The following is a 25,567-nucleotide window of genomic DNA, read 5'->3' as shown; positions in this document are numbered from 1 at the left end:
CCCAATTCAAAGACCAGCATAATCACCTTAAATCACATGGTCCCCGAAAACATCACTTTACTCACTTTGCTTTAGTTACTCAGTCAAAGATTTATTTTCCCAAATCTTAGGAAAAGGCATCAAAACACATCTCACTTAGAAGTACCGGCTTAAAGACCCCAGGCAGGGCGCAGCCAGTGGACTAGACCGGGAATGGAAGTCTTCATTCAGAAGCACTTGAAACAGGCAAAGGTGGGTACACTTAGGAAGCCTGAGGCTGGGTCTGCATTCCTGGGGTGCCGATGACACAAAGTCAACAATCACAAACACAATTCAGCCAACTCCTGTCAAGCAACACCCACCAGTGAAACAACTGTGAACACATGGACAGCCCTGGGCTATTACAGTAAGTCATAGCATTAATCCTCTGATTTTCAAAGTTCACCATCAAAATAAATTTTATTTTTCTGAAGCATCCATCATACGCTAGGACTCTGAGATCAAACAAAAGCAGGAATTTACCCTGGGTTCGGTCCTCAGCTCCAAAGAAAGAAAAGCAGGAATTTACAAGGCTGAGTTCTAGTGCACATTACTTTTCATGGCATGCCTTTTACACCCTGCCTTAAACTATTATATAATACAAAAAAAAATTGTCTTTCTATAAGCTTAGGATTAGTAAACTACATGTACATAAAAGACTGTCTCACTTTTCTCAAGCAGACGGATTCACATCCTTGTGGCTGCCTGGAGGTAGAAGGCAAATGGAAAGAACTGTTCAACAAGCCCAGCGCTATCTTAACACTGAACTGATTGTGCTCTGAGAGGTGTCACCATTCACACACAGATTCACACACAGCATGATGTGGATGGCGCCACCTGAGTGACACAGCTCAAAGAACTGCGGAGAGCAAATGAAGCTTAATCTAAGTGACATGGGTCTAAACCTGTCTCTTCTAAAATAAATACAGGAGAGTCGCTCAGAAGTAGGGTGATATTTAAAAGGGTTCATGTCACTGCAAACCTCCCTCTTCCTCAGAAAAGGCCTCTTTATAGAAATCTCTCTCGGAGACAACAATGTACAATCAACTTCCACCAACCTGCACTGCAGTCACATTTGCCTCCAATGTCTAGGTCCTAACGCTGGTTCATACCATCTCACTGCACAGATCAACTTCATCTCCAAGGAGATGTAAGCAGCTTCTCCGAACAGCAGACCGGCACCGCATGTTCTATCTGATTAGCCTTTAACTCTATTGCTAACACTAGAAACTGACTATCTTAACTATCAAAATTGTGGTCTCTAGGAACCTGAAAGAAAGAGATAAAGGCACAGACAAGAGTTAACCTTCTCAAAAATATGAAACAAAAGAAACTTTTAAGAGAGAAGAATTGGACTCTCCCTGGATGAACAGTAACAGAAACTTGAGCAGTGTGGGCCACCTTCTGAGATGTGCTTCCATTGGTCTTCAAACTCTCATCTTAACCGTCCTGAGTCAGCTGTGACACTTACATTGGTAATATAGGGTTCAATAGCTTGAGCGGTCCTCTTCAGCAACGCCTTTGCCAAATCATACGCTTGCTTGTTTAAGTTCTGGAAAACACCAATAGTATCATATTATATATACATTATATATACATAAATAGATAAACATTTACATAGCTAGACATGTTCCTTTGTCTGCAGAGGTGAGGACCTCGTCCAGTTTCCTACTGTGGGCTTACTGAGTTCTACCACAGAACTATAACCCCAGCCCGGTACTTCAACTGTGAAAAGCAAAATATTATTTGTATTTTAAAAGCTACTCTTGAGAGACGTATCCACAAAAGAAAGACGGTCAAGTGACTTTTCTTAGAGAAATCTGGCCTATTAGATCGCAAGATCTTTCCCATCAAAAATAACCTCATTCTTTTCAGCTCCCCTTCGTAACAGATTAACCATATAGAAATGGTCAGCGGATGTTTATTAGACAAAAGTAGTAGTATTTAGTTGTTCTAAACATCATCCCCAATTCAAAGTGGTTCGGATGAGTCCAAACATAGTCTGCTACATGACAGGTCCGGGAAAACCAAAGCATCACAAGAGGGCGGGCAGGCTGCACCTTGTAGTGACAGTTTAGTGATGGAAGCCCTTACTGACAGCTCAGAAAACCCTAATTCTCAACACCCATCTCGGTCAGCTCACAGCCCTAACTTCAGCACCAGAGAAGCTTGTGACCTCTTACACACACGCACACGCACATGCACGCACACACACACACACCTTTTGTGTGACTTGATATATGTGGGGTTCACTTTAGAGTTAGTTTTTATGTTTCTGTATAATATGAAATAATGTGAATTTATTTTTCGTATGCGTAATCAACTACCTTAACACAACTGATAGTTGATTATCTCGTAATGATCTATAGCACATTCTAAGCTTCTAAAATAACTATGTATCCATATGTAAACTTTCCATTACTTTTAGAAATCCTTTTGTCCACATTACCTAATTATATATGAAAGACATAAAAGAAAAATCTTAACAGCAAGCCCCACTCCTTTATTCTTCTTCAAAATTACTTGGCTATTATGAGCCATTTGCTCCTTTGTGTGAATTTTAGACTCCATTTGCCAAATTATCTGCTCTATTTGATTGGATTATAGATCCATATGCAGAAAACTGAAGTCATCATGACATTCTCCCATATTCTAAAACAGCAAATCTCTCTGCTCATTAAGCCTTCTTCTGTGCTTTGTCAGACAACTACAATGGTTTGACAAGAGGTAATGTATAAACTATAAGATCACATGTTAGTCTGCTAAGTGTATCTTCTCAAAGTTACAAATGAAAACTTGTTATAACATATTTAATCCATCTTAAATCTGCCACATGTAGTCTTTTCTGATTTTTCTGGGTACTGCTGTACGTCTCTGAACAACATCCTCATTTGAAAATGACTTCAAGGCTTTTTTGTCTTTCTTTTTTTTTTTTTTTTTTTTTTTTTTCTTTTTTTTGGGGCTGGGGACAACAGGGCCTTTGTGGGCAAGGCAAGGGCTCTACCACTGAGCTAAATCCCAGCCCCTGCTTTTTTTTATCTTTCTAATCTTTGGGGCATTAGTCCATCTTTGTAAACACAAAGCCAATCTGGTTGTTAGCAGGCGTTTTTACGCCCTCTGGCAGTGACTCGGTAACTTTTTTTTTCTTTTTCTTTTTTTGGAGCTGGGGACCCGAACCCAGGGCCTTCACGTTTATAGGCAGCGCTCTACCACTGAGCTAAATCCCCCAACCCTCTGCAGTGCTTTCTTAATGCAATGAGGTCAGTTTTTACAAATGAAACCCTGCATCTGTTCTTGTGGATTAGCTCTTCCGAGTCCTCAGGAAGATGATGCTTATGTCTGTGACTCCTCTCTCTTCACATGTGGCACTGAGTGACACTCTCTCTCCCTTTCCTACACTCTGGAATTCAGGTGATTATTTGTTAGGCAGTTTGCCCCATAAATAGTCAGGGGAGTCTCCCCCCATCAGTGTGGTTCGCTGCTGCTGCTGCTGCTGCTGCTGCTGCGCTGCTGACATACTCAAGTGGTTCAAGATCAACTAAGTTTTTACTGCTGAGGGCATGGGGCAAGTGATTGTTTTCTGAGAATTAGTTTAGTCTAATTTCAAATGTATTCAGAGATTACTGATCATGAAACTGTCCTTTAACGGTCTTCATACTTCTTGTCCATTTTAACTACATATTGATATTATCACCCTTTCTTTGATTTAATTTGCTACTATCTTGCCTAATATATTTTTCAAAGTACAAATTGAAGTTTTCAAGTAATGTCACTCTTTTCTTATTTCATCCATTTCTACTTGACTGATTTTATTTTGCTTTTATATTTTATTCTGATTTTTATGAATTCTTGCACCAGAAAGTTGTCATTATAATTTATCAAACTAATGATGTTTGACATTAAGCTTGTAGTATTGTGTTTCAAATAGTCAGTATTTCTATAAACGCTTGGTCTGAACTTTAAATTGACCCAATAAATAATGACTGTTTCATTCTCTTCATACTTCATCAATCTCTGCTTTAGGACTATATGAAGACTCAAGATAAAGGTCAATTGGTAGAGCGTGTCTGCCTAACATGTAGGAACGCCCACTATATAACTGGGCAGGGTGCACACAACTGTAATCCTAGGGACACTCTCAAGAGGTGAAGACAGAATAATCAAAAACTCAGGTTATCTTCAGCTACAAAATGAGTCTGAAGCCAGTCTGGTTATACATGAGGTCCTGTCTCAAAAACTGACTACGTAAAATATTTGTGTGCATGTACGGACACACATGTTCTAGGCAGGAAGGAGTAGTATACACATATGTATATATGTATGTACATGCATGAGGCAAGGGGACAACCTAAGGATATCATTCCTTAGACACCAACCAACTTTTCCTTCTCTTCCTTCTCCATTTTTTTCTTCAGCAGGCTAGGCTAGCTGATCTGTCTGTCACCAACAGCCAAGACTACAAGTACACAATACTACATGTGGCTTTTTTTAGTGAGTTTGGGAGATCAGACTTGGGTTCAAAACCAGTTTACCAACTAAGCTATGGTCCTGTCAGCAATATTAATATCATTTACTTTCTTGTTTTCTTAGCATGTAGTTGCCTGTTGAGTCTTCTCAGCCCTTCCATGACTCTATTTTAGCTGTTTCTCCTATCATCACCAACAAACTTCATTAGTCTCCAGCACCATGTGACAGCCATATGATGTGGTGAACTCAAGTCTTACATTACTGCCTATCCTCCTTCTCTTAACATCCTTAAACTAAGAATACACCTCAATCCACATTCACTAACCACACTTCACTCCTAGTAAGCTCTTCTCCTCACTGTGATTTTTATGTCCAGTTACTGTGAGTTTTTAACTCTTATTCTGATTCTATTTTATTGATCTAGAGTGTGGTGTGTGAACATACACATGCCACTGCAAACATGTGATGGTCAAAGGACAACTTGCAGTCATGGGTCTGTCCTGTGGGGCCCAGGGCTCACCCTCTAGTCACCAAGCTTTATTCTGAGCCTCTTCAGTGGTCTTAACTCTGTTTGATGCCCTTAATTGATTTAAACTATCTTTAATTAAGATTATCTTAATTTAAACTATCTTTAATCTACTTAAGACTTCTTTTCAACTTTGAATATGTTATTCAGTTCAAAAGTGTTCGCTAAGGTATAAAGAACGACAATTTTACAAATGACTGAAAAGGTTCTCTCTAAGCTAAGCAGACTAAGCCAAGGATTGAACTGTGAGACTTTACTCATGTCGGAGACAGTCAGATCTCAGCGTTCTTGTTCTTACACAAGTTCTCTGCAGTGGGCCAAGGAAAACAGGCCTCAGGAAGCACCATTTGTGAAGACTGTTACTTAAGTAACATAAGCTAGGCAAACAGAGCTACCATTTCTTACAAATGGAAATTTCATGACAACAGTCTGAAGAGACAAAGGCCTAGAACTTCCCTGCTAATCAGCTGCAGGGTACAGAAAAAAAAAAAAAATCAAGCTAGCCACTTAATCTGCGCCTTTTCTGCTAGGTGTTGGCATGGATGTGGGTTCCAATGGGCTAAGAATCTGGCCAGTTACAGCCTCCACAGGGAGCCTGCCTCATCAACTTTAGAAGTCTCCGTAAATGCCCAGTGCTGGAGCTGATGATACTGCCCGCCTACTAAAGGCTTGAGACAACAGGCCAAGCTCCCTGGTGGGCTGCCTCAAAGAGTGTGCCCCTTATCGGAAAGTACAGTTGTTTCAAATGATAATAAACAGAAATCCTAACCCTGTGGGCCCTAAAGACAAAGGAGAAGCTCTGCACCCCAGGAGGATGTGCTGTGTGCCTGGGAAGGGGGCAACGTGTGTGTGGGAGGTGTGCAGTACGTTCGCAGGGGGTCTAATCGCTGCCTCTGCCCTCCTTCTCATGGTGTTTCTCAGTGACAGATATATGGCTGAGCAGGGCAGAATTAGGAAGCAGCAAATCAGACACCCGAATAGCCACAGACTGGATAGGCGATCAGAGCCCATATCAACACCTGATTTTTCATCTAATAAATGTATCATCTCGAGTTTTTTGTTGAGCCCGCTTACTCTCAGCATTAACACCTTCCTATAATTTTTTTTTTTCGGAGCTGGGGACCGAACCCAGGGCCTTGCACTTGCTAGGCAAGCGCTCTACCACTGAGCTAAATCCCCAACCCCTACCTTCCTATAAATTAAAGGTTCATTTTCAATGAAGGATTATTTGTACCTATATAATGTAAGACTAAGACAGTATCGTGCTACACAGCCCTTAAATTGATAAGAGAAGAATTTAAGCAAGTATTTGTTTATACTGGTAATGTCTATGTTGCTCTGTTGAAACTCAACTCCTTCTCAATCATTCAACTGTCATTCCAACTGCTTACCTGACTGGAACATTTTCAAAAGTCAGAACACAGACACATACATAGGGAAATGCACACACTGCAGACTCACTGGTCACTGAGCTCCGTCTCTGTGTTAGCCACCTTTTCCGCTGAGGTCCCAACACATAAGGTTATATACACAGCAGTATCTAAGCGGCTGTTAACCCACTCCTGTATAAAGTGGGCGCTGCAGCACCAGAAAATGACCTCTCCAAGATACGGCTGAGGGTAAGGTTTTTACTGTGGATTTTGGGAGGCATCTGGATGAGTCCAGAGCAGGAAGAAAGTCCTTTACTGAACAAGACAAGCAGAGTGGACCAAGCCATGAGAGGAGGGAGGAGGGAGGAGGGAGGAGGGAGGAGGGAGGAGAGAGAGGAGCACAGAGAACACATGGCCAAATGGTAGGGCTATGTGAGAATGAGAAGTTTAGGGTAGGGGCAGGATGAGAAAAACCAGGGTGCCAGGTAAGAGGCATCTGCAATGCTGAGAGGGCCAGCATCCACACTGCTATGCTAATAAGCACCACAGAGAGTGAGAAATGCACCCTACACAAAACTCACTGACCCCAAATACTTTATCACATGAATTATTGTTCATTCATTATTTCTTCATTCAACTGTCGACTAAGAAATGTAAGGAGTTTTGTTATATCTTACACAAGTATCTTAATATTATTCAACCAGTAAAGTCTACACGACTAAGATTAAAGCAGCATAAATTCTATTTATAACATAAAAATAAATCCTCAATTGAACAGGGTTTAGACACACTTCACATACCTTATGAGCAGGCACCAGATTCACTAAGACTGTATCTAGGAGCTCCTGCGATACTGTGTCACCTTCACAGATGATAGAGCTCATGAGGTCCACCATGTGCATGTGAACTTTCTGATTGTGGCCATTGCTGGAACCCAAAACAGGCATTTGATTTCAACCCAGGCAGATACAACAGTAGCAACACTGTACTTTACAAAAGCGCTGAGAGATGTCTGCATGTCAAGCTTCTTTCTCTCTGCTCTTACAATGAGAGAAATTTATTTTTAAACTATATTACTAAATTATTTTCCCCTAATTTTAGCCCTTCTTACAACCAAAGTAGTAAAATGAAATACAATCTTAGTTTCATCTTAAATTGGACAAAGTATTTTAAAATTCTATTAAGTTTTATAGATAAGCAAAACTTTCAAACAATCAGATGTATTAAAAAGTCAATGTGAGCCAAATGTGATGGGGCACAGCGCTGATCCCAGCACCTGGGAAGCAGAAGCAGGCTCATCTCTGTGAGGCTAAGGCCAGCTTGGTTTACATAAGAGTTCTAAGGACAGCCAGTGCTCAGAGTGAAACCCTGTCTCAATGACAACAAAAATTAACATGGTATATAATCAGAAATAATATAATCCAAAAACTTAGTCTAATTTGCTATCCTAACAAATACGTAATAATAAATTCTATTCATTTAGAACTACACAAAGATGGGCTAGAGAGATGGCTCAGCAGTTAAGAGCACTGACTGCTCTTCCAGAGGTCCTGAGTTCAATTCCCAGCAACCACATGGTGGCTCACAACCATCTGTAATGGGATCTGGTGCCCTCTTCTGGTGTGTCTGAAGACAGCTACAATGTACTTATATATAATAAATAAATAAATCTTTAAAAAAAAACTATACAAAGAATAATTGTAAGTTCATTTATAATCTTAAGGCAATGTTTATAATAACAGTTTATGCAGATTCACAGTAAACAGAAAAGCTTTACAATTAAAAAGAAGTGTCACTTATTTAAAAATCAACTTACTTTATAACTGAGAATAATGTTCTGTATAGTTGAGTAAAGATTTCATTGCTATCTTCTAACTCAAAGCATATGTTATATGATTTAACCCATGCAATGTTCTAAAAGAAAGAAGTAGGGAAAAGGCAAATATATTAGATACTAAAAATATACAAGAATGGAAAAAAAAAAAAACATCTCAAGTAACAATGTATTGCTTACCTCAAGTAAATAAAAATACCTATTGAATTGAGGGCTCTTTGTGTCCTCCAGTCCCTTCAATTGCCTTGTTATAAACATAAATATATCCTTTAAAAAAAAAACCAAAGTTTTGCTTAGATTATGAACGCTAAAAGGAAATATACATCGCACTAGCAGGATGAGCCCCAGCTCACCACCAACCTTGTGAATGTGAGAATGAACTAGAAAGAACGGAAAGAAGGGCAGAACTGTTTTACAGTGCGGCTTTACATAAAGACCCTGACAGACAGGCGCACACCTTTGATCCCAGCACTCGGGAGGCGCAGGCAGGTGGATCTCTGTTGAGTAGAGACCAGCCTGGTCTACAGAGTGAGTTCCAGGACAGCTGGGGCTACACAGAGAAACCTTGTCTCAAAAAATGACAAAAAAAGATGCTATTATCTTACCGATGAATACAATGTGTGAAAAACATGATATACATTATTATTCTTTAAAGGAAAACATTATACTTCCCTACACACACACACACACATACACACATACATACACACACACACACACACACAAATATACATAGAGGGGTGGGATAGTGTCAATGTACAGAAAAAAATGTTCATCATACAACAGATTAAATAAACAAGTTTAAAAAGTGAGTCAAATAAAATCCATGCCACTATCTGAATAAAGGCGTGGCAGAAACCGAGAGCTGAGCACTCCCCTGAAATGAACAACACGGGAAACAATGCAAGTATGCGGCAAACAACAACAACAACAAAATAAACCCACTTTTTTTGAGAAACATAAAATCCCAAAACAAAAATTAGCAAGTAATAGCACAGCACATTAGAAGCTCAGCCTTTGAGAAGGAGAAATGGAAGTCAGTCTGGCTAGCTCCTTAGCCGTCAGTACACTGCAGGAACTTGCTTCCCTGGGTCATTTCTCAACCTCCCACCCCCCCCTCATATTTTAGGTTTTTGTTTTGTTTGGTTTTTTAATATTTCCCGTTGTACCTACCTGGGTCTTTTAAAGACAGACAAAAAACTCATGGATATGCATTTTAAAAGGCAAAAATATTATATGCAAATGACTGGTTTTATTCAGTTATATTTCAAGTACTATAAAAAGTACATCCTTGGGGCTAGAGAGATGGCTCCAGAGGACCCAGGTTCAATTCCCAGCACCCATATGGCAGCTCACAACTGTATGTAATTCCAGTTCCAGGGGATTCAACAATCTTACACAGTCACACATGCAGGCAAATTTTTAATGCACATAAAATAAAAACAAAGACTGTTAAAAATGTACATCCTTGATGGTAGTAATGCACAAAACATAACCTCCATGGATAAGCCCTTCCTTTCTATCTAAAAGATTACTTGGCACACTAGCTCTATCAGAAGTTAGTAATAACTGTCAATTCGCTCATAATCTCCTAATAAGCCAAATGTCCAATAAGAGTTTGCTCCTGCCAGTAAAACACTGAGACCAGAAGGGAAGAACAGAACTGACAATCTCCTAACACATAATACTAATAAATGTGGCACTACTGGAAACAAAAAGAAAAGAGTGGAACTTGAGGGCACTCGGAAGAAAAACGATCCCATCAACACTTGGCACCCTTCAGACACAGTGACTCTTAAGTTCTAGCCCCAAGATGGATGAAGCAAAGAAGTGCAGAAGTGTAGATCGCTCCTGAGAGACACAGCCAGAATACAGCAAATACAGAGGCGAATGTCAGCAGCAAACCTCTGAACTGAGAATAGGACCCCCGTTGAAGGAATCAGAGAAAGAACTGGAAGAGCTTGAAGGGGCTCGAGACCCTGTATGTACAATGCCAAGCCACCAGAGCTTCCAGGGACTAAGCCACTACCTAAAGACTATACATGGACTGACCCTGGACTCTGACCTCATAGGTAGCAATGAATATCCTAGTAAGAGCACCAGTGGAAGGGGAAGCCCTGGGTCCTGCTAATACTGAACCCCCATTGAATTGGACTGTTGCGGGGGGGGGGGCGGAAAGGGGGGGGGGGTGGGGGGGGGAACCCCCATAGGGAGGGGGGGGGGGGGGGGGGTTTTTGGCCGGGAAAACGGGAAAGGGAAAATGTTTCGAAATGTAAAAAAAAAAAATCAAGTTAAAAAAAAAAAAAAAAAAAAAAAAAAGTTCTAGCCCCAAGAGGAACAAACCAACAGACTTTTGAATATGTTGGCTAATCCACACAGACCTTTCTTGAATCTCACTGACTGCAAATTCTTCTCACAGCTGTCCTGACCCAGAACAGGGCTGCACCCTTCTCTCTTCCAGGATGCCTTTTCATTCTCTCAGCCTTGAGCTAGCACTGCTCACACAGTCCGAGAAGCCCACAAGAGAGGCAAGTGGGGTGCACAGTGGCAGTCTTTATACTTTATTCTTGTTGCGAGGATGTCAATGGAGCATGTGGTGAGGAGGAGCCTTGGCCTACACCAAATGCCCCATTCCCTAGACATTCAGATAGCTGGTTATCCAGGGGAAAAGGAAGCACACACCAGCTCACATGACTGACATGTCTGACACTTGACTAGAATTTTACTGAGTTGGAAGAGGTGGTCAAGGGAGCAAGTTTCTCATTCCAATTATCAACTAGAAATTCCAGCGTCTAAGGCCATGTCTGACTTGGAGGTAGTTGCTCTCATTACAGATAACATTAACATTTCTGACTAAAGCTAGCCATCTGCGACTTTTTCTTACGTGGATGAGAAATCTTCCTAAGGAGAGTCAGTTATGACCATTAGCTTCCAGAATCATTTGTCACACAGGCATTTGGAATCGTTTATACAGCTCTTCTCCAGGCTCCTCATAAGTGCTATCTTTTAAACAATGGTTATGGTCTTCATTAATAATTTTCTCAAGAAAAGAGAATACCCTGAATCATCATGAAAAGCATATAGCATCATGGAGACACAACATGAAAAGCACAGTACCCATTGTGTGAGCCCACACTACCAGGAAAAGAACCTTGGTGATTGATGCTCGAGATTCTGCAAGGTGACTGACTGGCGTCACAGGACTTCTGCGGCTGAGGCACGCTGCACGCTGCAAGTCTATAAACCAACCATTCTGGGCTCGCATTAGCCCCCTTCATAACCACGCATGCCCAGACCTCTGTGACCTAATACCCCTGTGCCTTCTGGAATATATGAACAGAATGCAAGCTTCCACTCCGCCATGGGCCTGTAACAGAGACTTCTCCACGCCACTATAATCCATCTACCTGGTGTTTATACGAATGTAAAAAAAGAGGCCTTGATTTTAATGTCTTTCTACTGTTCTATTACTACAAAGGACTCATGAAACTGTTAGCACATAGAGAACACAGGATTTGGATAATGTCATCTAAATCTGTGGTCTTGGGCCATAGGCATTCATATTTGGCTCCAGAATAAATATAAATTCATCCCTTTGGAGAGAAGAGTGTGAGAGAGAGAGAGAGAGAGAGAGAGAGAGAGAGAGAGAGTGTAAGTGTGTTCAGCACCAGCGTGTGACCCCCTTAATCGGCTCATTCCGAGGGTCAGAAATTGTATTTCAAAAGTAACTTTCACAGGAAACAGAAGTTTAATAAAAGTCTGGTCCAGGCAATATAACAGAATTCAAAGAAACTCTTAATATCTCATTCGATTTAGTCAGACGGGTAGTACTTCCTTTCAATACTTACCTTTAGTTTATCGGGAGATGTGTAAGGAGCCTCAGGAGCGTAAATCCTGAAAATATCGGCAAGGCAGCAAGCTACCAGTAAACGGACATCTTTATCAGGATGCTTGAGGAAGAAGTCAGAAGCAAGGTGTAAAGCTAGGTTTAGATACAGTTCCTTTTCCTCTTCAGAGTCCTGGTCCATGTCCATGAATGTTTTTACAACCATCTATACACAAAGATCATCGAATAGTCAGATGTTTCCTGTAAACAGTCTCGTCAGATGAAAGGCTATAGGACTTAAAAAAGTTCACTCAAAATAAACATACTTTCACCAGAAAAACACAGAATGAGATCCTTTTACAAATGGAGAGTAAACAATTTTTAAAATATGACTAAAATATTTTAACTAGGCTTGGCTGCAGATGCCTGTAATACCAAGACCAAAAGGATAAGGCAGTAGGATCATGATTTCTAGTCTAGTTTGGGCTACAAAACAAAACTCCACCTCAAAAAGAACTCATTACACTCAATGTTTAAAGCAGTGGTTCTCAACCTTTCTAACTCTGAGACCCTTTAATACAGTTCCTCATGCTGTGTTGACCCAACTATAAAATTATTTTTGTGGCCACTCCACGACTGTAATTTTGCTACTGTTATGAGCTATATCTAATGCAAATATCCATGTTTTCCTGTGGTCTTAAGTGACCCCTGTGAAAGGGCTGTTTGACCCCCCAAAGGGGGTCACACCACACAGATGAGAATCACTAGTTTAAAGATTTATTTGGGGTTGGGGATTTAGCTCAGTGGTAGAGCGCTTGCCTAGCAAGCGCAAGGCCCTGGGTTCGGTCCCCAGCTCCAAAAAAAAGAAAAGAAAAAAAAAAAAAAAGATTTATTTATTTATTATATATAAGTACACTGTAGCTGTCTTCAGACACACCAGAAGAGGGCATCAGATCTCATTACAGATGGTTGTGAGCCACCATGTGGTTGCTGGGATTTGAACTCAGGACCTCTGGAAAAGCAGTCAGTGCTCTCAACCTCTGAGCCATCTCTCCAGCCCGAATTACTAGTTTAAAGTAAAGGAAATGACTGTCATCCATCTACACATCTTCTAAGCAGACTTAGTTTAGGATTCACACTATATAGTGGTCATTACTCAGTATGTCTCTGTGGAAACTTTTTGTCTCACTATAAAAATACTATAAACTTAAAAAGCACACATTTTTCTTTTTTTTTTTTCTAATAGATCTAATCCTAAAGAAAACCCTGGTATGAAAATGTAAATTTCTATCTGTTATAGTTAATCTTCCCTAACAATCTGAATGGATTTAGAATCACATGGAAATGTATCTACAGAAATGTCTGTCTACAGAACTGTTTCCAGGAAGTCTGCCTGAAGACATGAGAGCCACTAGTGAAGGTGGGTGGCCTGGGCTCCTGGCGGAATGAGAGAACAGTGGTGTGGGCTGTGTTCATCTCTCTGCTCACCGACGGTGGATCCAATGGGACCAACTGCTTCACACCCGTTACCAGATCTTCCCTTGTCATGGTGAACTATACCCTGAACTGTGAGCCCAAAATAAACTCTCCTTTCTTAAACTGTTTTTGTCAAGTATTTTGCCATAGCAACAATATATCTTTTAGCCATTAAACAGCTCCAGATGTGATTTTTCTATTTCAGCCTCCCTAAAAGACCATATAAGCAGATTCAAGAAAAACTGCTGGGACTGAGAGATGGGTCAGCATTCAGAGCATGCGCTTCTCTTCCAGACGTCCAAGTTCAGCTGCCAGCACCCAGATCAGGTAGCTCACAATCACTTGTGACTCCTTTGTCCTCTGGGGACACTGAATTTGCATGTGCTCATACCAAGCAAAAAGACATAATTGAAAAATAAAAATAAACCTATTTTTTAAAGGATGTCAAAGATGTGTTCTTAAAGAAAAATGCAACCTTCAGTTACCATGACATAAGTTAAGTGTCACAGTAACACACTAAGCATGTTATAGGCCACAGTAAAAGGAAATAAGATATGGGTATTTCATTGGTTCAGCGAGATAATCCAGGTATGTGTTAAGCAGACAAGGTTGCAAGAAACAGACCTGTCTTCACAATTATTTTTATAAAAGGGGGATGCAAAAAAAATTATATAGTTTAAATTCTATGAAGTTTTCTCTAAGGTTAATATCAGTAGAAATGGTTTTCTCCAACTATCCTTACTTCAAATAAAATTCAACAAAATGATCTCTCTTCTTTATTTAAGTGAAAATCAAGAAAACTGTCAAACCTGAGAGAACACGAATTTCGACCTCACTCTGAGGAAAGGTAACCATACAGTATCCACTAGGTGGCGCTGCACATGCTAACCTCTCAACAGGGCTCCTGAGCATCACGGCCTGTGGCTTCTGACTTACCTGTAGTTCTAAGTGAGAAATGCTGTATTCCCTAGGATCTCCCGGAGCAGCCATGGGAGACAATGCTGTTCAGAGAACAACCCTCTGCTCTGCCATGCCTGATACCAAATCCAACAGAGCCAACACAAAGTGAGAGGACCCAGATCTAGGCCTGCTGTCCTGACACTTCCATTGCAACTCTCAAGACATTAGCTCTCAGCACCTCTGCGCCATGAAAGTCACAAGGGCAAATAGAGAGAAAGGTCCACAGAACTAATTATTTTCCTTATAATCTCTTTATGCAAGAGTGGGAAATAAAGTCTATTTTGAATAAAATGTTAGAGGAAACCCCAGAAATTATAGGATAACCTGTATGTTAACAAATTGTCATAATTCATAAAACTTACATGAGTAAATAGCAAAAAGCATCATCATCCCCGACTCACTCTACTTTTTCTTCTTCTGAAGCTAAGACTGCACTGGCCAGCTTGCTGCTGGACACACGATCGGACAGTAATAGAGGGTACACAACACTGAATATGAAGACAATGAAACCATCAAATCTGCTCCAGACCCAGATAACAGGAACTTTTCACTATTGTGTATTCAAACAGTACGGTAAATCTCACTAAAACTATCACTAATCCCAGTGCTCAGAAGGCTTAGGCTAGATTATAAATTTGAAGGCAGTGTGGGCTACATATGGAGGTCCAGAGCAGCCTAGGCTCCACAGCAACACTTGCCTTAAGTCGGGGTACAGAGAACCCCCGATTATAATTCAGAGGAGGCGTCTAACTTAAAGAGATCTAACAGTATGCATAAAGACACTAAATGTCAATCAGCTTGTGTGTGTATGCTCTGTCTTCACAGCGTTCCCCATAAACATGATAGACAGCATAGCCTACCAGTCCTGGGGTAAACCTGAGGGAAGAAATGCATTAGTTCCATAAAATTCAACAGATCAAGAAAATGTAGACATACATAGAAAAGTATGCGTCCCTTACACATGCATACATGATACCGCAACCTTACATATTACTGTTCTGTAAGGCTCCCAGACTTTAGTGATGAAGACAAGTTTTCCCAACACTGACAATCACATAAGTAACAGCAGATCAGTAGACATTACAAAATGTACATGTGACCCACTAGTGAGTATTATTTTAATATGTAAAACATTTTGCATCAGTTGAAAGAAATGAAAAAATTATAACAAATGTCTAGTTAACACACCAGACACAGACACAGACACACACACGCGCGTGTGTGTGCACAAAGAAGGAAAAATTTGCTCAAATAGAACAATAATCCTGAGCAACAAATCTGTTGTTTTGTACCTTGTCTGTTACTGCTACTTAAACATTTGAGCTGTCACAGGGACCCCTAATGCCCTGAAGAAAAAGGTGAGACACAATCTAGAGACCCCTGTCATGGAGAATGTCTCCTGTAAGCTTTACTGCCCATCTTGGTTTATTACAGTGTGCCAGAAGCAGAGACAGACGCTAACAGTCACGCTCTCTTACCCTAAAAATAACCTACCAGAAGGTAACCTATAGCCTAGGACTCCTATAAATACTTCAAACTTCCTTTCCCAGACCTGAAGATTTGGTGGAGGAGGGGTAGTGGGCATCAAATGTGAAGAAAGCGCAAATAACTTGGTAATAGACAGAACAAAAATATCATGGGACATGTGCTAATCACTCTCCAAAGAGCAGTAGGGTCCACTGTTCCTTACTGCCCTGTTCCCACAGCTCTCTCTGCCATTTGCTACTTTAAAAGAAATCCCTAACAAAGCAAGCCTCCATGGCCCTCCATGAAGATCCCCACCAGAAAGGGCTACAACCCACTGCCCAGCAATCTGAAGCACACAATGTCCACTCACCTTTAACCGCCTCACCATCTCCTCTTTAGAGATTTTATCTGAGATCTCCTTGACACCAGGAGGGTAAGTAATTTTGCCATCGTTGGTTCTTGTCTTTGAATGAGCCATGATGGAAATATCTGTACCCCTAAAGGAAGAAAATTATTAGGTACAAACTAAAAGCAAGCATGTTCTATAATAAATGTAACAGATAAGATGTTACCGAACGATCTGTAACCGCCTCATAATTTAGAGCAATTTGGACATCTACTGATAAGTATTCTACTGAACATTTCCCAAAATTACTGAGGCAAACAAATTGACTTCTTATTTCATTAGTAGCAAGCTGTGTAGTTTGCAATAACTCTGCCCGACAAAACACACAACAATAAACAAATAAACAAACAAATGTTCAAAGTAGGGGCAGGAACAAGGGTAAATCTGATCAAAACAAGTTACATGAAATTCTCAAAGAATTAACATAAGTATACTTATTTAATAAAAAAAAAAATAAAGTGCCATAAATGATTCAGAAAAAAAATCTAGGGAAAAAAAAATCCCAACACCCCACAGAATTAAAGTAAACGCTACAGTATTCTATCCATCTTATCTCTGATGTCATCTGCCAACAGGACAAAAACAGTATTCAGTTTCAGTGCTCACGTGTGACAAGAGGGACAGAATATTTATACCCATCAAAAACTTAAATAAAAGACAACTCTGAAAATCTGTAAAGAGTAATTATAAAAAACAAATGGTTGGACATGCAGAGCAGCCAATAAAAGCTCGAGAGACAAGTTCATTTGCATACAGCAAAGATATCAGAATTCGGACAAAAGAAGTCATCCAGGGCACAACCAGAGAAACACAGAACTAAATACGTGAGGAGGGGGTCTATCTTGAGACCCACAGACGACTGAGCAGGCCACACAAATGCACATATCATAAGACAGCAATCACCGATTCAAGAAACCAAAGACAATAAATTCAAAATTACAGGAATAATTCAAGAAAACCTCAACATACGCAGCACATCATATTTATATACGTGCGTGCGTGAGTGTGTGTGCGTGTCTGTGTGTGCATGCATGCGTGCAGGGTTCCTGGGTTCACTTCTTTGTATGTGCTCAAGAGAAACAAGCAAACATGTCTCACGTAAGGCATTCACAAGCATTGAGAACAAACGCAAGTGTCTATCAAGCACAGTAAACTGGTATATTAATACAACTGTGGAGTCAACCAACAATCGCTTCAAACAATAACACAGATTAGCACTGGAGTTAATGGAAGTACACGCCTCTATAAAAATTCTACACCATACAGAGAAAGCTCTACAACGTTAAAACAGTAGTCAAGTTAGAAAATACATGTAAAACACTTATCTGATAGGTGACTTGTAGAACTCTGATACATAAAATACAATCATAAAGTGTCAAAAGAAATGAACAGATGTTTGGAGAATACACAAGCAACAGGTAAGTGCATGAGAAGATTCAGCAGCACTCTCTGTAAGAACACAAACTCAACCTCAAGGTCTCATTACACACTGTACAAATGCCTGGAATAAAATGACACTATAGCAGGCAAGACTGTGAAAAAGCAAATCGGCACAGATCACTGGCTGCATAGAAGCAGTAAAAAGAAGTCTGGCCCTTTCTTATTAAAATGAAAAAAAAAAGTATTTAACCCACAGAGCCAGAAATCACACTATTGGATATTTTCTAAGAAAAATGAAAACTTACACTTATAGAAAATATTCCCACAGTGAAAGCATTCCAAATATCTTTAATAGGTTAAAGTACACAGTAGTGTAACAGTCACTATGCACAAAGGAAAGAGTCAGGCCCAAAAGGTTACATTTATTTAACTGTCTCAAAATAATACTCTAGAAGTAGAAAGCAGATGAGGAGCTTTAAGGAAACAAAGGTGGGTGGAGAAGTAAGGAAGAAGGCAACTCCCTCCTGACAGCCATGTGCGTACTTGAAACTACAGCAGCGGTTATCAACCGGGGAGGTGCAACCGTGTTGAGAGTCAAACAGCCCATTCACAGGGGTCTCCTAAGACCACGAGAAAACACAGATGTTAACATGATTCGTAACTGTAGAAACTTTATGATTGGGATCAGTATGACAAGGACTGTATTAAGGGTTGCAGCATTAGGAAGGTAGAAATCCACTGCTCTCAGGGCCCACCACAGAACTACAGATACTGCAGACAATGCTGAGCAAAATCTGAGGCGTAGGGGATCTGGAAGAGACAGCTCAGAAGTTACGAGCACTGGCTGCTCGTCCAGAGAACTCAGGTTCAATTCCTAGCACACATAGCACTTCACAATTGTTTTTAACTCCAATTCCAGGGGATCTGGTGTCCTTTTCTGGTCTCTGCAGGCACTGGGCACAAAGTGTTGCACATACATGCATGCAGGCAATAATATGTAAACTTAAAACTACAACTTCACTGAGTGGTAGTGGTGCACATAAATTAGAAACACAAAATGCACTGGGTGGTGGTGCACACCGCTAATCCCAGCACTCACGAGGCAGGGGCAGGCGGATCTCTGTAGTTTAAGGCCAGACTGATCTACAGAACGAGTGCCAGGACAGTCCGGGACATACAAATAAACTGTCTCAAAAAAAACAAAAGCAAAACAAAAAGTTTCAAGAGTTCATTATGTAAAAACCTACCACCGGGGTTGGGGATTTAGCTCAGTGGTAGAGCGCTTGCCTAGCAAGCGCAAGGCCCTGGGTTCGGTCCCCAGCTCCGAAAAACAAAAACAAAAACAAAAACCTACCACCAAGTACTGCACCCATGTCAACCTCTTGGGTTTGCTCTAAGTACATAAGTATTCAGAGGAGCAGGTGCAGGATGGTGACAAGTTCAAAATACTATTTCTGTGACATTGTTTATAATTATTCAAAAATGAAAGTTTTTCAAGTGTAAAAAAAGCAAACTTTTAGTCATAGAAACAACAAAGAAGTTTCACAGAAAAACAAAATGGAAAGATTCACCTTCGATGAAGCCTGAGGTAATTATGAAAACTATCTATTTGAAAAGATACTGCAGTCTGAAATGCAGAACTACAGTGTCCTGCAGACTAGAGACTCAATGCAATCATCAAATCGAGCTTTGGTTCTGAAGTGAGGGTGCAGCTCAGTGAATGGAGCCCAGGTGCAATCGAGGACGACTTGGGGTTGGGGGTAGAAACATGACAGCTGGGCATAGTGGGACACACCTGAAATCCTAGAAACAGAGACCTGAGTCCAGGGTTGGTCTGAGAAGTAGCAATTTCCTGGCTAGTCTGAGCTACATGAGGCTTTGTGTTAAAAAACAAAACAAAAAAAACCAGAAAGACAGCCATGCATTTAGGGATCTGTGTGTGTAGCAATAACAATAAAATGAGACCATAATTTCAAGAGGGAGCGGAGGTAAAGGCTGTTGAGTGACAAAGGAGGTGGGAGAGAAAGGAAGAGAAGGAATGATCTAATTGTATTTTAATGTTTAAAATTTGGGCTGGAGGGGTTGGGGATTTAGCTCAGTGGTAGAGCGCTTGCCTAGCAAGTGCAAGGCCCTGGGTTCGGTCCCCAGCTCCGAAAAAAAAAGAAAAAAGAAAAAAAAATTGGGCTGAAGAGATGGCTCAGCGGTTAAGAGCACTGACTGCTCTTCGAGATGTCCTGAGTTCAAATCCCAGCAACCCCATGATGGCTCACAACCATCTGTAATGAGATCTGATGCCTTCTTCTGAAGGTGTCTGAAGACAGTGACAGTGTACTCATATAACTAAAATAAATCTTTGAAAAAAAAAAAAAACTAAGTATGAAAAGAGCAAAACCAGAAAGGAAACAGGAAAGGGAGAAAGGAGAATATGGGGAAGACTATATATATCCATCCATCCATCCATCCCCAAATACAGAAACATTAAAGGAATTAAAAACAGTGAATGGACTTGGTTCTAGCAAATACTAAAACCCAATACAAAGCTAAAGTGATCTGGACAACATGGTCTGGGGAGGGAAAACAATCCAAGGGGACATAAGATGGTCTACGAACAGACTCATAAGCACGAACCAGACAGTGACGGAGGAAGAAAGACAGCATCAGTCAGTCAGGATGGAGCAAGACGCACTGCTGTTGCCGTACTTCACACAAACATTAGTGAGGGTGAGTGGATTAGTAATCAGATATCAAGCCAAATGGAGAAGAATGTGAAGAGAGAGTAAGCACTATCTGCCAAGACCCACACTCAAGGGTGTGCTCCTTTGAACAAACAGCGTAAGCATCAAAGCCTCGGACAAGGCGCTCTCAGGAGCATGATTACTAAAGAAGCCGACTTCACAACGCACAAAGCCTGCAGCTTAAGAGTCAGCATGGATGAGCTGTTCAAGGGTAGACAGCACAGAATATGCGTACTCGAGTATTCGGGAACTCAAGTTGCCATGTACCGGTTTCTTACACACATCTCGGCAGTAACTATGGGGGAGATGAATAAAAAGGACTCAAGAGTCTACCGAGAAACAGCTGTCAACAACAGGCCACAGTAGACTCTGAAATCACAGTAACAAAAAGAGCAAACAGGAAGCCTGGGAAGGAGACTTTAAAAGGCGGCATTTCTAGAAAGTATGATGGTGAAAGGCAATGTATAACAGTGAGAGAAAAGACTGGCACGGTTCAGACTTGTCACTGAAGGCTAGGGTGATGCTCCCAAAATGTACATGAAAGAAAAGGAAGCTAAAATGAAAACAGTAAGGCTGGAGAGGTGGCTCAGCGGTTAAGAGCACTGACTGCTCTTTCAGAGGTCCTGAGTTCAATTCCCAGCCAACACATGGTGGCTCACAACCATCTGTAATGGGACCCGATGCCCTCCTCTGGTGTGTCTGAAGGCAGCTACAGTGTACTTATATATAATAAATAAATCTTTAAAAAAATGAAAACAGTAAGAGCCAACAATGGGGCAGGTTCCTGAGTCAGCACTGAATCTTACAAGCCGTGGTATTCTAAGCAGTTTGGACGTACTTACCATGAACCCGAGAGTCATTAAGTGTACATGGTCACTCCCTCTGACTCCCACCCAGCAGAAGAGGCCCTCCTCCAACACCTAGTTATCCTGAGCCTAGTGAAATGGCACATTATCGTAGTATACTCACTAGACTTCCATCTCTACCAAATCATAGACTTCTGAGACAAGGACAGGCATGACTTTATGCTACTGTGTCATTATACATGATGAGCATTAGTAGTAGTAGGTATTCAGAAAGTACTTGCTGAATCAATGACAACTATTTAGAGAAATATCAAGTCTGCAATGCAGATTCAGAATTTGTCATTAAAGGCGGGGGTGGGGGTAGACAGGCATGAAAAATGTAGCCGCTGTGCAGCGCAGATTAGACAGGGGAAGAAACCAGGGGTTTTCAGCCTTCTAATGCTGCAACCCTTTAATACGGTGCCTCGTGCTGGCCAACTCCCCCCCCCCCCGCAACCATAAAACTACTTTTGTGCTATTTCATAACTAATCTTGCTACTGTTGTGAATCATAATGGTCTTGGGCAACCCCTATGAAAGGGCTGCAACTCTCAGGTGGAGAAGCTTGGAAGAGAGCCCGTTTAGGAAACAGCGATACGGAAAGGGATTCAGGCAATGGCTTACGATGCTGACCCAAAGAGCGAAAAGTATTTTAACAGAAAAAAGAGGAAATGACTAGAAAATTATTTGTTCCTGAAAAGCAAGCCATTTAAATATTATCTGAAAACTGATTTGGTGGAATGTCCTCTATTACCCCACTGTATACACTACATATACAACACAGAGCAGCTACCCACTGTATACACTACATACACAACACAGAGCAGCTCCCCACTGTATACACTACATACACAACACAGAGCAGCTCCCCACTGTATACACTACATACACAACACAGAGCAGCTACCCACTGTATACACTGCATACACAACACAGAGCAGCTACCCCACTGTATACACTACAGACACAACACAGAGCAGCTCCCCACTGTATATACTACATACACAACACACAGCAGTTACCCACTGTATACACTACAGACACAACACAGAGCAGCTTCCCACTGTATACACTACATACACAACACAGAGCAGCTACCCACTGTATACACTACATACACAACACAGAGCAGCTCCCCACTGTATACACTACATACTCAACACAGAGCAGCTACCCACTGTATACACTGCATACACAACACAGAGCAGCTACCCCACTGTATACACTACATACACAACACAGAGCAGCTACCCCACTGTATACACTAAATACACAACACAGAGCAGCTCCCCACTGTATGCACTACAGACACAACACAGACCAGTATACACTACATACTCAACACAGAGCAGCTACCCACTGTATACACTACATACACAACACAGAGCAGCTACCCCACTGTATACACTACAGACACAACACAGAGCAGCTCCCCACTGTATACACTACATACACAACACACAGCAGTTACCCACTGTATACACTACAGACACAACACAGAGCAGCTTCCCACTGTATACACTACATACACAACACAGAGCAGCTACCCACTGTATACACTACAGACACAACACAGAACAGCTCCCCACTGTATACACTACATACACAACACACAGCAGCTCCCCACTGTATACACTACATACACAACACAGAGTAGCTACCCACTGTATGCACTCAGACACACACAACAGAGCAGCTCCCCACTGTATACACTGCATACACAACACAGAGCAGCTACCCACTGTATACACTACATATACAACACAGAGCAGCTACCCACTGTATACACTACATACACAACACAGAGCAGCTAAATCAACAGTCTGTTCCATGTGTTCGACGCTTGCTGCATACGCATAAGGGTCCACGTCTCCCCAGCATCTCCAGAGCCTGGGCATGCTGACACAAACCTGTAGCCCAGCACTGGGAAGAAGGACACACACAGATGCAGGGGCTGGATGGACAGACAATCCAGCTTAAACACTCAGCTTAAGTTTCAACAAGAACCTGATGAAATACCACATGGAGAACAATAGAGGAAAGGATCCGACATAAGCTTCTGGCTCCAATGAGAGCACACAAGTGAACACGCACACCAATACAATGGTGAGCAATGTATAAAATGTATCCCTGGTTCTAACAGAGATGGTGGGAAAGTCTTATCTTGAGGAAAATTAAGTCATAAATCCTAAAGGGCAGCTCTATTTTATAGGTCTAAACCTCATTCTAAAGTTTTATGGAAAAGACCATACAATATTTTAATATCGACCGCTTATGCTATCCAAGTTTAAATGCTTAATTTTTAAAAATGTGATGCAAGGGACAGAGAAATGGCTCAGCACTAAAGAGCACTGGCTGCTCTTCCAGAGAATCTGGGTTTAATCCCGAACCCCACATGAAGGCTCATGACCGTCTCTAGCTCAAGTTCCAGAGGATCCACTCACCACTGCCTGTTTCTGGCTTCAGCAGTTGCTGCACATATGTGGTACAAGCCAAACATTCAGGCAAAATACCCATACACATGAAATAAAGGGGAAAAAAGACATGAATGTAAAGTTGAGGAAACATGTCAGGCAGTTAAAGTGCTTGTGACATAAGCATGAAGACCTGGGTTTGATCCCCAGCGTTCACAAAAAAAAGTCAGATATGACCTGTCCCAGTGAGGCTGCTATGTCACATGTGCGTCAGTAGGTGGCAGAGAGAAGAGGGGCTGGGTGTCTACACTCAGTGTAGCCTAACATTCCCTGAAAAATGTGAGCTTGAAACAACCACCAATCTGGTGCCAGGGGCCTGAATGGGCTCCCAAGACAAGGAACAAGCCAGAGACTAAAGGAATCCTGCCTGGGACTACAGGCCTGGGCAGAAGTAAGCCTGAGACAGATGACCCTTGCAATAAGCCACTTGGGTGGGGCACGGCACTCCCAAGACCACTCAGAGACAGTGGACACACTAGGAGGAACAAGTAAGTGGTGGTGGAAAAATGGAAGAGAAAGAGAAACAGAAGGATGTGGGCATAATGAAGACTGGAGACTATGTTACCTGAGGACATGGCATATCTGAGGGCTGTGCAGAACTGGTGTCACCGCTCACCTGGACATTGAGGGAGAGCTGGCCCTGGAGGCAAGAAAGCAGAAGAGCTAAACCCCACCCCCTGTCTCCTGTGTGGTGGCATGGGCTAGGAAGAGATGCAGCTCCTTACCCCTTGCCACTTACGGCAGGCAGGGAAGCTGGCCCCAAGTTCCTCAGAGCAGGAGAACTGGCCCTGCCCTTCATGAGGGCAGCACAGACCCTGGAAAGCTGGCCCTGAGGGTGTGAATATGGGAGAACAGGCCTGTCTGCTGTGTGATGGCATCATCAAGGGAGAGATCCCCTCCCCTCACTTCTGCCCTCTCCACCAAGCAACAACTAGAAGAGCTGGCCCCGACAGGGTCATGAGAACAGGAGAGCTGGCTCTGACCTTGACCTGCTACAGCACTCAGGAGAGCAGCCCTGTACCTCTGCTGAGAAGCACAGTACAGGTGACCCTGATGGCAGTGTGGGTGATAAAGAGATGCCCTCCCCCACCTTTACCCCTTGCCACCTACAGCAGGTGGGAGAGCATCGTAAGAGCAAGGAGAGCCGGCCCTGCCTCTAACCTTCTGCGGCACTAGGAAGAGCAGGCCCTGCACCTCACCTGGGCAGCACAACAGAGCTGGCCCTGGATGCAGTGGTTGTAGGTGAGCCAGCCTGAGGGTCCTGCCTCTCGTGTGCTGGGTGGTAGTGAAGATCTACAGCAGGCAGAAGAGCTGCCATTAGAGCGGAAGAACTGGCCATGTCCCTCACTAGCTGTGACACTTAGGAGAGCCTGCCCTGCACCTCACCTGAGCGCCAGGACAGAGCTGGCCCTGGTTGCAGAGGCTGTGTATAAGCAAGTTGTGAGAGGGGAGAGCTGACTTCTGATCAGCTCAGATGCCTCTCAGGTCCAGATTCAGGCCTTTAAAATGGCGTACCCCAACATCTACAAAACTACAGATCTCCATGACACAGGACCACAACAGGATATCTGAGGAGTCCCAGTGAGGATCCAGCATTGATAGAGTAGCAGAGGCCTCACAGCAGACCAATGAGTCGCTGCAATGAACATTTGCAAACAAAAAAGTGTGGACAAAAGGGTGTACTGGGGGACACACTGACGCACTGCCACTTCCACAACAAATTCTTTTTCTCTGTTGGGAGGACAGGTTGCAAAGGTAAAGGCTGGGTATGAGGGGAGGGGAAG

At 42.1% G+C, this 25,567-nt stretch overlaps 1 protein-coding gene and 1 pseudogene across 6 annotated transcripts in view; one reads left to right on the top strand and one right to left on the bottom strand.

Annotated features, from left to right (window-relative positions):
• The window catches only part of Pds5b (PDS5 cohesin associated factor B), a 131,645-nt gene that overhangs the window by 72,735 nt on the left and 33,343 nt on the right, over positions 1-25,567 (bottom strand). For all 6 annotated transcript variants that reach the window (XM_032887088.1, XM_032887089.1, XM_032887092.1 and 3 more), the window contains exons 2-7: positions 16,315-16,441; positions 12,064-12,267; positions 8,396-8,482; positions 8,198-8,295; positions 7,182-7,308; positions 1,490-1,570 (exon numbers count right to left, since the gene is read on the bottom strand). In XM_032887088.1, coding sequence (XP_032742979.1) covers positions 1,490-1,570; positions 7,182-7,308; positions 8,198-8,295; positions 8,396-8,482; positions 12,064-12,267; positions 16,315-16,422 — 705 coding nt within the window. In that variant the 5' untranslated portion in view covers positions 16,423-16,441. The remainder of the gene's footprint in view (positions 1-1,489; positions 1,571-7,181; positions 7,309-8,197; positions 8,296-8,395; positions 8,483-12,063; positions 12,268-16,314; positions 16,442-25,567) is intronic.
• On the top strand, positions 23,960-24,051 carry LOC116886009 (annotated as a pseudogene).

Source organism: Rattus rattus, chromosome 16 (assembly GCF_011064425.1).
Source record: "Rattus rattus isolate New Zealand chromosome 16, Rrattus_CSIRO_v1, whole genome shotgun sequence".
In the NCBI taxonomy this organism is placed as follows: Eukaryota; Metazoa; Chordata; class Mammalia; order Rodentia; family Muridae; genus Rattus; species Rattus rattus.
The sequence above is the reverse complement of the archived record's forward strand: the minus strand, read 5'-3'. Positions and strand labels throughout refer to the sequence as shown.